At 45.1% G+C, this 14,992-nt stretch overlaps 1 protein-coding gene across 4 annotated transcripts; it reads right to left on the bottom strand.

Annotated features, from left to right (window-relative positions):
• Positions 1–5,043: 5,043 nt before the first annotated feature.
• Positions 5,044–14,544, bottom strand: si:ch1073-416j23.1 (rac GTPase-activating protein 1). Of its 4 annotated transcripts, none has more exons than XR_013651808.1 (16): positions 14,303–14,544; positions 12,526–12,728; positions 12,061–12,200; positions 11,718–11,790; positions 11,571–11,624; positions 11,247–11,345; positions 10,089–10,245; positions 9,085–9,209; positions 8,838–9,008; positions 8,065–8,160; positions 7,655–7,853; positions 7,266–7,371; positions 7,051–7,183; positions 6,863–6,983; positions 6,611–6,762; positions 5,044–5,227 (listed from the first exon to the last, which is right to left on the bottom strand). XR_013651808.1 is itself a non-coding variant. In XM_011488535.4 (16 exons), exons 1-16 carry the CDS (start codon positions 14,391–14,393, stop codon positions 5,182–5,184), a joined length of 1,926 nt encoding a protein of 641 aa, XP_011486837.1. In that variant the 5' UTR covers positions 14,394–14,544; the 3' UTR covers positions 5,044–5,181. The 4 variants fall into 4 exon arrangements, 3 of the variants coding, with proteins under 3 accessions (XP_011486837.1, XP_078794278.1, XP_078794279.1); XM_011488535.4 differs by having other exon boundaries at positions 6,611–6,722; XM_078938152.1 differs by having other exon boundaries at positions 6,611–6,722; positions 6,881–6,983.
• Positions 14,545–14,992: the final 448 nt, after the last annotated feature.

Raw genomic sequence — 14,992 nt, 5'->3', positions numbered from 1 at the left:
TGTTTCTTTTCTGATAATCTGTCAAGTGACTAACTATGATCATTTTTATTTTTTGGGGGTATACACATAGTCAGGACCAAAAAATGTTTGGTTTGGTTTCTGTACGTTACCACAGATGCCATTGAAGTGCAGACTTTCAGCCTTTATTTCATGGGTTGAACAAAAAGATTGCATAAAAATGTGAAAAACTAAAGCATTTTTTAAACACAATCCCTTGACTTCCATGTTATTGCATGGGCAGGTGTGGGCAATTCCCTTGTTATGTCATTATGAGTGAAGCAGATAAAAGGCCTGGAGTTGATTAGAGGACTCGTGCTTGCATTTGGAAGATTTTGCTGTGAACAGACAACATGCGGTCAAAGGAGTCCTCCGTGCAGGTGAAAGGAGCCATCATTAAGCTGAGAAAACAGAAAAAAACCAGAAACTGCTAGGAGTGGCAACATCGACAGTGTGGACCATCCTGAGAAAGAAAGAAAGCACTGGTGAACTCAGCAACGCAAAAAGACCTGGACGTCCACGGAAGACAACAGTGGTGGATGATGGCAGAATCATTTCCACGATGCTCGTCTGGGGCTGTGGGCGTCCTTCTCCGGTGGGGCCCTGCGTTGGGCTCTTCCGGCGCGGCGGGGGGGCTGCTTTCCTGGCTGGGCTGGGGCGGCGCTCTCTTTCCCTCTGCGCCTCCCTGCTCTCTGGCTCTGGGGGCCTCGCGGCGGTCCTGCTGGCCCTGGCCTGGGTGGCGGTCTTGGTCGCCCGGGGGGCGGTTGTTCCCTGCCGGTTCACGTGTGGCGTTGGGGGGGTTCCGGCTGCCGCTGCTGCTGCGGCGGGGGTCTTGGTGTGGGGATGGCTGGGCACTCTCCCTCCTTCTTTTCACATTCCACCATCCATTTTAGAAGAACATAAACACTCACCTGAACACAGGTGTTAGCTCACCTTTGCACTTATAGTTTGCATGACTGAATGACTGAAATATTTCACACTAGTTGGTTTTAAGGCATAGGTATGCGTTCGTGAACACTATCTGTTTTGTGTACATGTTGACATGTGGACATTTTTGCAGCTAGCAGGTGTGTTGATAACATTTGAGTGTGTGTGAACAGGCCCCGCCCTTTTTGTACTACATTTGAACCTTACCATAATGATAAACAACCAGTAAACCTGTCTGCTCTATGATGCTTCATGGTCTTACCCCCCCCCCCCTCTCACTATCACCCCCCCCCCTCTCTAACATCTCTCTCTCTTCTTCCCTTCTTTCCTTTTCCGTCCGGTCCAACACCAAAGATTTTCAATCATGGTTGAAATTAATAAAGTTTGGCCTCAATTACAAAAGGGGTTTATTCAGTCATGCCTTTGGTTTGTCTGAAGATTAATAACCCCTCTTGTTAAAGTAAAATATGTCCAACCCAAGAGGCCCTCAGCTCTCATCTGTCTGCCTAGCTGTTGGACAGGACAAGTTTAAAAAAAAAAAAAAAAAATCATTTCCACGGTGAAGAGGAACCCGTTCACAACAGCCAACCAAGCGAACAACACTCTCCAGGAGGTAGGCGGATCAATATCCAAGTCTACCATAAAAGACTGCATGAAAGTAGATCCAGAGGGAACACTGCAAGATGCAAGACACTCATAAGCCTCAAGAGTAGGAAGGCTAGATTGGACTTTGCTAAAAAAGCATCTAAAAAAGTTCTGAAAAAATTCTTTGGACAGATGAAACCAAAATCAACCTCTACCAGAATGATGGCAAGAGAAAAGTATGGAGAAGGCGTGGAGAAGCTCCTGATCCAAAGCACACTCCATCATCAGTAAAACACGGTGGAGGCAGTGTGATGGTCTGGGCCTGCATGGCTGCTAGTGGCACTGGGACACTAGTGTTTATTGATGATGTGACACAGGACAGAAGCAGCCCAATGAATTTTGAGGTGTTCAGAGACAGACTGTCTGCGCAGATCCAGGTGAATGCAGCCCTGTCTGCGCAGATCCAGGTGAATGCAGCCAAACTGATTGGGCGGCGTTTCATAATACAGATGGACAACGACCCAAAACATACAGCCAAAGCAACTCAGGAGATTATGAAAGCAAAGAAGTGGAATATTCTTGAACGGCCAAGTCAGTCACCTGATCTGAACCCAACTGAGCAGCATTTCACTTGTTGAAGACTAAACTTCAGACAGAAAGGCCCACAAACAAACAGCAACTGAAAGCCGCTGCAGTAAAGGCCTGGCAGAGCATTCAGAAGGAGAAAACCCAGAATCTGGTGATGTCCATGAGTTTAAGACTTCAGGCTGTCATTGCCAACAAAGGGTTTTCTACCAAATATTAGTAATGAGCATTCTGTTTTCAGTTATTTCATTTGTCCAATTACTTAACAGCCCATGAAATGAAGGGATTGTGTTTAAAAGTTGCTTTAGTTTTTCACATTTTTATGCAATCTTTTTGTTCAACCCATGGAATAAAAGCTGAAAGTCTGCACTTCAATGGCATCTGAGTTGTTTTATTCAAAATTCACTGTGGTAATGTACAGAAACAAAATTAGAAAGAATGTGTCTCTGTCCAAATATTTATGGTCCTGACTGTGCATATATATATATATATATATATACATGCAAAAACTAACCTAACCAGCCACAGGTGTCGTGAGCTGATGGTGGGATTTAAGGGGCTGAAGCTGTTCTCCTCCCTCAGATTTATTTCTTGTTCTATCATTGCGCTGCCATGACTCATGTGGAGGGGAGGTCAAAAGAAAGGAAGAAGGAGACGAGTGAGGCTAAAGGCAGAATATCCAGAAGCAGCTGATAGCAGAGAACAGCAGCATGGAACGCTTATGTTCTTTCACATCTAAAAGTTTTGGTTTTTTTATTAGTAATTTCATCTTCATTGCTGTTCTCCAGAGTTAATACTGTTGTTGTTTTTCCATTTCATTGTTTTTTTACTTTGTTTTTCTATGGCGGAGACGTATTTAGCGCTTTACTTGATCACCCAAAGTGTTTCACAGTCCTAACATACATCCAATGGCACCAACCTAGAACCACCAGGAATGTGGGGTTTAGTGTCTTGCCCAAGGACACTTCAACACATGGACACATGTGGGCAAGGCAGAAACCAAACTTATGTTTCAATAGGAGGTCGACCGCTCTACCTCTGTACCATAGCTGCTCCATAGTCAGTTTCAGTTTCCAGTGTGGGTTCACTTGTTCCAGTTTGGTTTTTATTGTTTAAATATTTTCACGTTTTCATTTTTTTCCAAACTCTAGTATTTATTTCAGCTCAATTATATGTTTTGATTCTCATGGTCGTTTTTTGTTTGGCTTTAGTGAACTGTGACAACCTTGGTGTCGTCTGAACTAATAAATGTAAAATAGATTCAAGATTCAAAGGGTTTATTGTCATGTGCACAGTAAAGAAACGGGTTTCCCTGCACAATGAAATTCTTTCTTTGCTGTCTGCTCCAAATACCAAGAGTATAGAGGAACAAAACAATTCACTCACATCATACACACAAAACAAAAACACAAGATGTCGAGTGGCAGTTTTAAAGTGCAAATGTGCAAAAGTGACAATGACAATAGCAACAATTAGGACGAGCAAAGGTGCAGTTTGTTTTCCAGACTCCAGTCAGCTGTTAAGGAGTCTGATGGCAGAGGGAAAGAAAGAGTTCCTAAATCTGGTGGTCCTGCATTTCACACTCCTGTACCTCCGTCCTGAGGGGAGGAGAGTGAACAGTCCTCGTTGCGGACTGTTCCTTGTAATAGTTCCTTGTTCTCAGATGGACAGGAGAGTGAAAGGTCAGGGGAGGAAAAAGATGTTCTACTGAAACCAGGGAGATTGTTGGAAACTGCAAACCAAAAGCAGACAGAGGCTGAAGAAAACGAAGCAGAGATGGGAGTTAAAGCCCACACAGAACATGGAAGAAACAGCCGGTCCCACGCTGAACAGGTTTCATCTGTAATCAGCTACAAACACAAGATGGAAATAAAAGGCGGCTACCTGAATGGAGAGGCTCACAGAAAGTCACGACTCTTCTGGAAGAAGATGACCTGAAGACAGACATCGGGCGTCAATGCTGTGACGTGAAGAAGAAATCTAAAGGTCTGTCAGGCTCATTGTCGTGATTTGGTGTTGGTAGAGTGTGCAAAGTCCAAACTTAAAACTGAAAACAGAAACTGCCCTCAGCACTTTAAGGAAGGTCCTGCCTGCTGAACCCCTAACCCCCCATAACCCTGACTCAGTGCCGGCCTGGTCAAAGCTCGCTGCCACAGCAGCTACTAGCAACCGTGCTTTTGCAACCTTGGGAGAAGTACTACATTTATATAAATATGGGTTACCATGACAGCCTGTTAACCTGAAAAGTGTCTTCATAAAGGCTTGAATCCCCACGTCCTTTTTTAAATCTTAACATCTGCCCCCTCAAAGGTCTCTGCACATCCCTGGTTTTGATGCAAGTCAGCTCATCACACTTGGAGACTCACCGAGTTCACCTGCAACACCTGACTGCCTTCTACCGACTTGAAGGCACTACGGCACGGCGCCGCTCGTCCGTTCAGCGACGTCTTGAATGATGAACTTGGAAGGACTTACTGGCTAATTCAGTGTTTTCTGCCACAGAACGTTGACATTGATGCCACATTGAGAAGGTTTTAGAATTTTTTGGTTTTGGCTCCAATAAGTAAGATGCACTGCAGTGAGCCCATCATGTGGAAGTATCACCTTGATACTATTACCCGTCTATCCTGAAATATGTGATGCTTGAAGCTGTGGTAAAGAGTAGGTCACAGACTTACTAGGAGCAGTGGAAGATCTTGAAGTTCAAAGGTCATGATTTATTTTTTTTGGTTCATGATAAATCTCAACCTATAATAATAGGAAGGTGTTGCTACCCCCAGAATGGATGTCCATCCGCGGAGGGGGGGGGGCTTTCAGCCAAGAGTAACTGGAAAAACTCCAGCAACCTCCCTGCCCCTGCAGAGAGCTACGATTGGTTGATTTCCAACAGGTTTTTCTTGCATTAATCTTAGATCTGATCACACAAATAACAGAATGCAAAAAGCATAATTTACCCAAAAAACAACATATTTTATTTCAAGTTCTTTTTTTTAAAAAACAATCCACAATATTATAATTTTCTATCATTTTTTTACAGCCCAACATCCGACCAAACTGTTTCAGAATGTGTAGAATGATGCAAGGTTTTCAGCTGGGGGATGTGAAAAACTTCCTTGTTGAATCCATTGGACCTCTGAGGACAGAAAACAGATCAGTCACGCTTCAGCAACAGAATAAATATTAGAACAAACCTCCAGCTGAGCTGGAAGCCTGCGACTCAGACTACAGACAAAACACCCCCATTAGTTGAAGCAAACCCTCTGTTTACTTAAACATAAAACAAAGGATTTTTTTAAATCTCAAAGAATTACAAATACAAAGATTTTAAAGCAAAGCAGGACCTGAAGAAGAACAGTCAGCACGTTCAACCTGGAAAAGTCCAGAACACTAAACCTTCACATCTTTAGTCTTCCTGCAGCAGTTTGGAGGACCAGGATACTTTGGAAATGTCAACACAGATTTTTGATTTTCTGACAGAAATTATGAATTAAATGTGTGAAATTATTAAACACTTTTTAAATGAAAATATATTTCATTGCAGATGCTTTGCAATTCCGCAAAAAAAAAAAATCAATTGCATAATTTAAGAAAAGTTAAATTATGGCATTAAAATCCATATAAAAACATTAAAAAATACCAAATCAATTATTTCCTAAAAAAGCTTTTTTTTAGGTTTATAAAGAAAATCAAATCTGTTTTTTCATTTCGTTTCCATTTAGTTTTAACAAGTAAGCAGTTGGACTCATTTTCCTTTTTGATAAAATCTATTCACATTTCTGGCGTTAGCGCTCTTCATCTATCAAAGGAGACGTCGGCGTCTTCTTCAGGCCATGGAGCGGCGAGCTTCTGACACATGGGAGGGGCTACAGATGAAGCCATTTTGGGAAATCGGGATTTTTCAGAGGAGCCGTGGATCAAACGATTCCACTTGACAGGCTCAACTCTTGATGAGCTGAGTGACGCTGTGGGACCTCTGGTGGCGCCCGCTGTGCAGCGCCTGTGCAGTTCCTACCAAGTTTCCATTAAGCACATTTATTATCGCAAATCCAATTTGTCCAATTTCATAGGTAATGGAAACACAGCTACTGTGGCTTAGAACCAGATAGGAAAAAACTCCAAGATGGATCATGGGGTTTCTGATTGGTTAGAAACCGCTCTCATGTCCAAATTCTGCCTGCTTGCCCTCTTCAGCACGCTCAAACCCTTAAAATACAGATGTTGCATAACACCGGCACAGTTCATGGAGGTAACCTCATGGGAGTCTTTCCAATCCCAGACGATTACTACCAAGAAGCCATTCATAGCCTCTGCTTAAGCCCCACAAGCATCAGCGTAAAAGAAGCAAAGCAGTTCAGCAAATCCAGTTTCTACCGTTGGTTCGACCTCACATCAAACTCTGTACCATCAACATGGTCCTACTTCCTTTTAGAGAAGCAGAAATGTGAACAGGACTGGCCGGTTCCTGTTTTGGATCCATACTCTCCACACGGACATTAAATGGCTGCTGTGGTCTTACGTGTCGGGGACAGCAGTCCTTGGGTTTAAGATCCTGCCTCGCACCGATCCCACGCTGGACGTCTTGTAGCAGCTGCTTAATTCTGGAGACGTCAGCGGCTTAAACAATCGACCTGCAAAGAACCGCCGCCAGATGACAACTGGAATAAGAACCTGACCAAGTATTGAAAAGTGGGTTATTTTGAGGTGTAAGACGGTCTCCCCCCTCTACTGACACCAACATCGACACGTCATCTGAAAGGCAGGAACTCACCATGTCCTTCATCCTGACCTTGGTTTGAGCACACAGGCGGGATCTCATCCATTCGGACGCCATGATCCATGAGGATACGCCTCCAAAAGTCTTCAGGAAGGGACAACAGGCGGCATATAACCTGAGAGCAGAATCCATGTCACAAAAGCTGGGCTCAACCGCAGTCCAGCAGCGACGCCGATTCAAACCTTGGGCTGAACGTTGGTGTCTCTCATGATGGTTGATGGAGATGGCTCAGACATGCCATGGCCTACTATAGTAGGTCCAAATACCCGGGCCAAATTGTTCTGGTCCATCTGGCACTGTGGACTCCTCATCACTCTAAACACCAGAGAGAACCCAGAGACTTCCATGTCAACACCCAAACTCTCAGGAGAAAAGGGGGTTTGGCTCGGTCCATTACTTGTGCAGATGAAGCATGAGGAACGCCAGAGTGTCCCTGTTGGCCTTTGGGAGCTCAGCCACAGTCTGACACAGGACAGTCCAGCTCCTGTCTTCATCGGTAAGCTCTGAAACAGACATGTCAGGAGCTCACCTCAGGGCCCTCCGGCTGCTTCCACACCGGTGGAGGCAGGCAGGGCTGGCCAACCCTGTTCCTCAAGAGCCACAGCCCACCCATTTTCCAGCTCTGCCTGGACTGCTAGAAGCTGAAAACCTAGATCGGTTGTTTTCAGTCAGTCAGGAGGTGGAATCACTCGAGTCGGCTAATCAGCAGCAAGCCACCACAGGGCTGTGGCTCTGAGGACCAAGGTTGGCCAGCCCTGGTGAAGCGATTTGGGTCATTCTTCCAACCTGAAACTTCCATGAACGCTTTGTGAAGCCTGAATGTGATCAGAGGTTCCTTCAGCTTTCTCAGAAAATCCTTCAGGAGTCCACAGACCACATGGATGTCTTGGACCTTGCTGAGCACCAGAGCCGACTTCCCCTGAAGAAAGCGATCTCTCAGCTCCTTCACAAGACGCTCACCTCCAGGAACTCTGTACAGACCCCTCTGAGACAAAGGTAGAGGATTAAAGACAGCCTCCCCCCCAGACATTCAACTCAAAACAACCATGACAACAGAACTGGTCTCAGATCAGATAACCGCATTAAAAAAAATCCAGACAGCACTGATGGAGCTCTGGACACCAACAACCAACTGATCCTCAACAATGTCTTCATCGTTCTGCAGCCACCATCGGAAAAAAAACGGAAGACCTCACCTCCTGAAGGCCCCTCCTCTCAATCTCAGCCACACAATCCACAATCAGCTGAGGAACTCTGGGGTGGGTGGGTGGAGCAAACCTCTCCAATGAATCCTGGACAGAAGCACAGTTCCATTAATGCAGACCAACCAGCTGTGAGAACGTCGCAGCTAAAACACACCGCTTAGAACTAGAGTTCAGGCCAGTGGTCAGCAATCAGCAGCAATCAGCAGCAATCACACCCCCAGCACCTGTTCAAGCCCCACAGCAGCCGTCATAGGCCTGAACCTCAAACACTGAAGTGCAACTAACTGCAGCTCTGCAGTTTAGCTTTCCAGCAGAAGGAGAAGATGACTCCCCAGAGCTCCGCCCAACCTCATTACTAAATCCTGTCAGAAAGTAATCCTGTCCTCCTCAGTGTCCCTGCTGCTGGTGGAGAGTCTGGATCTCAGAAGCCATAGTACTTGGTTTGGTAGTAACCAAGGAGCTCCAACAGTAAAGGTTTAGATAGTTTGAGGGAGAAAAGAGATGTTTATGTTAGTGAGGAACGTTCCCTGAACGAGAGGAAGCTAAACGTTTAACCTCAGGACCAGAAAGCTGTTGCCCCTCAGAGAAACTCCACCCCAAAAAAGGAGAATTTACTGTGAGCTCCCAGAATGCAGCAGAGACCAGAAGAAAAAAAACATTTATAAATCAACATGATATCTGCGTTCCCTTTTCCTCTGATAAACAACCTGCCACACTATTGCTGCTGCTGCTGTTCGAGCACAGACTTCAGAGCAGAAACATACTGGCACCATCTGAGCTGCACTTCCTGTCACCGGGCTGCCAGCTGAGCAGCTAACGCTCAGCTTCTGTTTGCATTCTGGATGGGCGACCACACGGCAGCTCCTGCATTTCACTGCCATCTTCCCAAAGCGGATCCTCTTTCCACACGGCACACACGTCTCGGGCCGGATCACCTGGAAGGACGACGCTGGTTACCAGGTCAAGGGAGAAGCACTGTTCTGGGGTTACATGTTTGGTCTACAAGCTCACCGTTTTAGACAGGAAGATGTGTCTGAGTGTCTTCTGGACTCTGTGGGCCGTCAGGTCTCGCTGTTGTCCTTCCGCCTGGAGCTGGACCGTGGTGTTATCACAGTGAAGCCACACAGAGGTTTGGTCTGAAAAATCAATGAAGCACTTCAGGTCAATGTGGTTCTGAGGGTTCCCATGTGCATCCAGAAGGATCTGGATGTTCACGCGTTTTTGTACTGAGCCTACCTCAAACCACATTCATTTGGTTTCCTTCCATACCAAAAAAGGAAAATGCTGCTATTAAACGTCCTCATCCTGAATAATCAGAACTCAGAGTTTGGGGATGCATTACATCCAAGTCAGATCTCAAAAAAGTTTTTTTTTTTTATCCTAAATGTACCTATATCGTGCAAAAAAATAAATAAAAAAATTCAACTTTTTGTTTTTTAAATATATTATAATGTTTATTCCTGACTATGAACAACCCCCAAGTTGTATTTTGATCCGTTCACACATTTTGTGTGTTCCTCTAAAAACCTGCTCTGAGCACCAGCCCCTCCCAATCCACAAATTCGAGTGGTTTCTCACATTGTGACATCACAAAGTGAGGAACCGCCCCTTCCAGGAAGAGTCTGCGCTGCCAGCCCGGCCCCCAGGATAACACACACACTTTTTTCAGTGGAGCTGGCGGTGATCGGCTTGTTTTCGTGGGAGAAACGCAGAAACGCTGCAGAAATGAAATACATGGTCATGAAATGGGTGACGCCCACAAGGAGAGAAAGGCGGAGCCTCAGAGATTGAGTCGTCTTACTTCTGTGAAGGAAAATGAGCTGAAAACAACTCATTTCATTTTCTTTTTTTAATTCTTTTTTTAGTGCGCCAAAGGTGATTATGATCACGTATATGGATACATTTTACTCTGAAAGGCTTAAGAAAATCATCATGTAGGCCATTTAAGAGCAGAAGGTAGAACTCTACTGATGTGATGAAGCAGACCTCTGGTGGGGTTTTTGTGTAAAACTGACCTTCTCCTGCCCCTCCACCCCCCAGGGAGACGGCACATTCCTGGGTGATGGAGCGCGTCGGCTTGTCCGGGCTCTCCTGCGTGATTCCAAGTTTCATGTGGAGCTGACCACCGGAGTCCACGGTCGTCATGGAAGCCTTCACTATGGTCTCCACCTCCTGAAGCAGCAAACATCCAGTAGAGGGCGCCTCTGAGCTCTAAGGTTGTGTCTGATGGGGATGCAACCATTCACTTTCCCCAGGATTCGGTTCTAATCTCGACTTTTGGGTCACGCTTTTGTTTCGGTTCGACAACTGAATTGTGTGCAAAACAGCAACAAAAACAATCATTTTTTATCTGCTAATAAGCGAGTAACGTGGAAGGGAACCCCATCAGTGGTTTGATGCTAAGCCTGGTGTGATGAAATGAAAGAAATCCTTAAATTTAACACATAAAAACCTAATGTTTGCAGTAAAGACACTTTCCCCACAATTCCGTTCATGGTTTTGGATTGACAGTTGTGGCGTCCCTACAGAGTGCACCCCAACTACTAAAAAACTGTTGAGTGCCCCGGTTTTTAAAAGTCATGCACGCTCACTACTTTTGTCACCAATTTACTGAAGTAAAAAACTAATATTTGACAAAAGACTATTTACTGTAATCTGATAATGAAAACTTGGATGGTTTTTAAAATGATTAAAATACTTTTTTTCTATATTTGGACTACAGTATCTGCTAATCCAGTGAATGTTGATGCAATCTTGTTTTTCGCTGAGACCTCTGGGAAATTTTGGACTTGTAGATTTGGACACTCGATTTAATGCAGCAAGTAGTGAGAAGTGAAAGAATATGGACACAATCCAAGTCTGCCTGGACTGTGAGCTTACCCATAATGCCATGCTGTTTACCTCTCGAGTCTCTGCCAAGTTTATCTGTGAATTGTTTTTGATAAACATCACCAGATCAGAGGAACCAATAAGACCAACTCTGGTCCAGTTGTTCACATTATTTCTATGAAGAAAAGACCTTCTTTGATGACATGTCACCGTGATTCTGCCGTGCTTTAACCTCTAAACTGTTGCAGTGGACAGTCGGATGTGAAGAAGGGGAATCTGGTGCGGCTCTGAACTGTTCAGAAACAAACACGAGCACCCATCTGAAGCGTCTTTAGGCGTTTTACCTCATCTATAGTTTTTCTCTCCAGCAGCTCAGAAGAACCGTTTCCACCTCTGGATCGCTTCCCAACTGGAGCCCCAACAGTCGGACACATGGAAGATCGCTGGAGGGGTCAAATAAAGAAATCCCTCTTATAGGCGCTCTTAATGCTTCATTTCATCATTCTTAGACTATAGTATTGTGTTTGCTGTAATTTTACTTATAGTTTATAATAAGTATTGATTATGTTGACACAACGATAAGGAAGGCTGTGTTGTGGACCTGTGGAAAACTAAAGGTGATACTTCTTCAGTCGCTGTTGAAACTCAAGAAGTCTAAAGAAACGCACCCTTCTCTCGCGAGCTCGAGACCTCAGAGGCTTGATCACGGTCGTGTCCAGGTCCTACAAGAAGAGAGACCCATTCAAAACATCCTCCCCCCATCATTTGATTGGTGCAGAGAGCGTACGAGCGTGTGTGTACAAGCGTGTGCGTACCACGTCGTCGTCGGTGCGGTCGTAGCTGATGTCGGAGTGGGACAGGAATGACGATTCATCAATGACCGACAGCCTGAGACCAAAACATCACAGACTTGTTTCAGCTTGGGAAGCAGTGAAAGTCAGAAGCAGTGAGACCTAAATCTCCAACGGTTCCAAGCGTGTGCCCGTTACTTTTTCCCCCCCAAACGGCAGAAATGTTGGCGCCTCCAGCAAACCTCAGCAGACTCCTCCTTCCCGCCATCTTTAAAGTCCCACTCTGATCATATTCTGATCTAGCAGTCTTATTTATGATTAAACCGACAGTGGGACCCAAACCTCATCCTGCAGCCCGGCAGCTCACCGTTTGCTGCTTCTCTGCAGAGTGGCGTTGGCTCCTCGGCGCTCAAACGTGGCCAGCAGAGAGCGCTGTTCGTCGTTCAGGCAGGAGCTGGACTTGCTGTCATGGACCAGGATGTCGCACATCAGCTGCATCTGCCTCTGCTGCACAGAGAAAGAAAGAAACATCAGAAACAAAGAAACATCTTCAGAGAAAAGATCCTTTCATAGTATCTGCCGCTTCACCACGTTAACCTGAAACTGAACCCTCAGCTGAAGCAGGCATGTGATGGCATGTGATGGCAGGACCGTCTGAGGTTCAGGGACCTGCCAGGAACCGACAAAGTCCAAAAGGAGGGTTCCCCTTTTCAGACTGTCAGACCAGCTCACACTCAAGTTCAACGCACCGCTAAAATCATCTCCATGTGATGAGTTTACCAGCGTTTCTCCACACTTTTCTCCCTCCTCTTCCTCTTGCAGTGACTCTCACCAGATACTGGTAGTCTGTCTCGACCTTGTGCCTCTTCTTCATCTCCACATCCAGCTGGTTGCGGGCGTGCTTCAGTTTGACCTCCAGAGCAGCCTTGGCCACATCCGACTTCACCAGCAGCTCTTTGTACTTTTTCAGCTCCAGCTCGGAGTGGAGCCACGTCTTCCTCACAGCCTCAAAGTTCCTCAGCATTTCAATGAATTCTGGAACACATAGAGGAACCATCAAAAGGCAAAGTAGAACAAGCATGGTGGTAGATGTCCAGGACTAGGACTGGGCAGCCCTGTTCTATCCTATAGACATTATAGATGAGATCAATGTCATTTTTCCCTAAAAATGCAATTTGTCTGCTTTTTAGGTACACATTTCTGCTGTCCTTATAAATGATGTCATCAATAGAAATGTGTCCCTTTTGTCTTAATAGGTTGTTTTATCTAAGCTAAGGCGAAAGAAATACTGCATGTCCCAAGTCTAAACACATTCAGCATCTGCAAACAAGATTTGGGCTTTTGTGAAAAAACAGCATGCATCTGCAGAATAATTGTGTTTTAGAAACACCAACCAACCTTTTATTAAAAGGTGCAGAAAAAAAATTAAAAAAAAGGTTTGTGGCTGCAGAAATGTGTGTATGTGTAAAATACAAGTCAAAGCTGTAACATCACAAAAAAACACTACACTACAGAAACTACAAGCTGCTTTAGGCGAGAAGATTCTGTCTTAACTGATCAAACAATCAGCACTTTCTCCTGTCAGCCAATCAGCGCGCTCCTCTCTGACCAATAAAATAACTAGGAATCCCCGAAATGCGACCGCAAGTGACGCCTGCCTCTGTAGGAAACTGAACCAAAATGAAATACTAATGATAACAGCCAGACAGCATTCATCTTCACCCATGGAGAGGGAAACAGCATGCTGATGGGTGAAGAATGAGGCTCCTCATTTTCAAAAGGCTCAACATCAGTCATGTGATCAAACATCCTCACATCACTCTGAATTTAAGAAAACGTGAGGTCAGGAAAAACTTTTAGCAAATTCCTCTTTGATTGATGAGATTGACTGTGAGAGCTGGGAAATGTTAGCCCTGTTTCACCGTCTGTAGATCTGTCTGTGCACTCATGGAAGGAAACAAACACATGTGCACGTGGCTTTATTATGATGACATAAAAACTGTCCTGGCTAGAAGTCTCTCCTCACTCATGCTCAGATCATTATGTGCTTGTGTTTTCCCACAAATTACCTGTTTGTTTGCACATCCAAACCACATGTACCTGCATGGGCTTCAGCTGGAAAATCCCAAAGCTACAGAGCTCACTGTCAAATACTTTGAGCCAACCAACCTGTAAAAACATTTATTCAATAAATGAATGTTTTCTTTAATCCACTGGTGTTTCATTAGGGTGGGAATCTACACGTTAATATGGTCACTGTAATATTCTATAATATGACCTTATGAGAGGTTTAATTGATTTAGCAGCCTTCAAGTTCTTGTATTTCTTGTTTGTTTTGTTTCAATTTTTAATCAAACTCAGCATTTAGATCCACTGACGCCAACAATCAGATGTTTTATTCTTCCGTGTGTTGGGTTCTAAAAAGGTTCTAAGGCTCCTCTTCCCGCCCTGACCGACAGTCCGCCGCTTCAACGGGTCCAGCCCACGTCCACGCGGCTTTTCTCCCGACTCAGCAGAGCAGCAGCGCCCCGTGACCGCCTCACCTGGCTCCAAGCGCTCCCTATGTGAAGGCCTCACCTCGCTCCACGCGCGCCCCGTGACCGCCTTACCTCGCTCCACGCGCGCCGCGCTGTCCTCCAACTGGACCCTCTGCAGGATGAGCGCCAGCAGCTCCTCCACCAGGAGCCGGGACTCCCCCATCCTGATGTAGGACCCCCCCCCCCTGCTGGGGTCACAGGATCTCAGACCTGGAAACGCCCGCGCGTGACCAGATGAACCCAAACAGCAGCACTCGACGCGTGAGACCAATTATCTGGTGATGATATAATGACGTCACGATAACCGCACCGGTGAGCGCGTGCTGATGCGGTTAATGAATGAAGAAATGCCCTCTATGGATGCAACTGACACCGCCACAGGAAAAATCTGTTTTACCCCTACCCACAAGAGCAACAACACAAATACGTGTGTTGTTTCAAAGGGATGTCATTTCTGTACCATATTCCAAAAACGACTGGAGACGTTTTGTTCCGATAGTATTTGGAGGAAAGGCTGGAGTGTGACCCAAAAATGTAGGATAATAACAGAATTCACAAAATTTACCCCACTAATCAATTCATGCTAAGATACATCAAAACAACTGATCCTAACTGTACCTTTTGCAAAGAACATCCAGAAACAATTAACCATCTTTTTTGGAATTGTTCTGAAATTGCATTTTTTTGGAAAAAGTGTTTACAAATTATTAGAAATCATATTCACCCCAACTTTACTCTGTTTGAATATATCATTTTTGGCTT

This window comes from Oryzias latipes, chromosome 19 (assembly GCF_053564925.1).
Source record: "Oryzias latipes strain Hd-rR chromosome 19, Olatipes_Hd-rR_3.1".
Taxonomy (NCBI): Eukaryota; Metazoa; Chordata; class Actinopteri; order Beloniformes; family Adrianichthyidae; genus Oryzias; species Oryzias latipes.
Note: the sequence above shows the minus strand (reverse complement) of the source record. Positions and strands in the feature narration are given on the sequence as shown.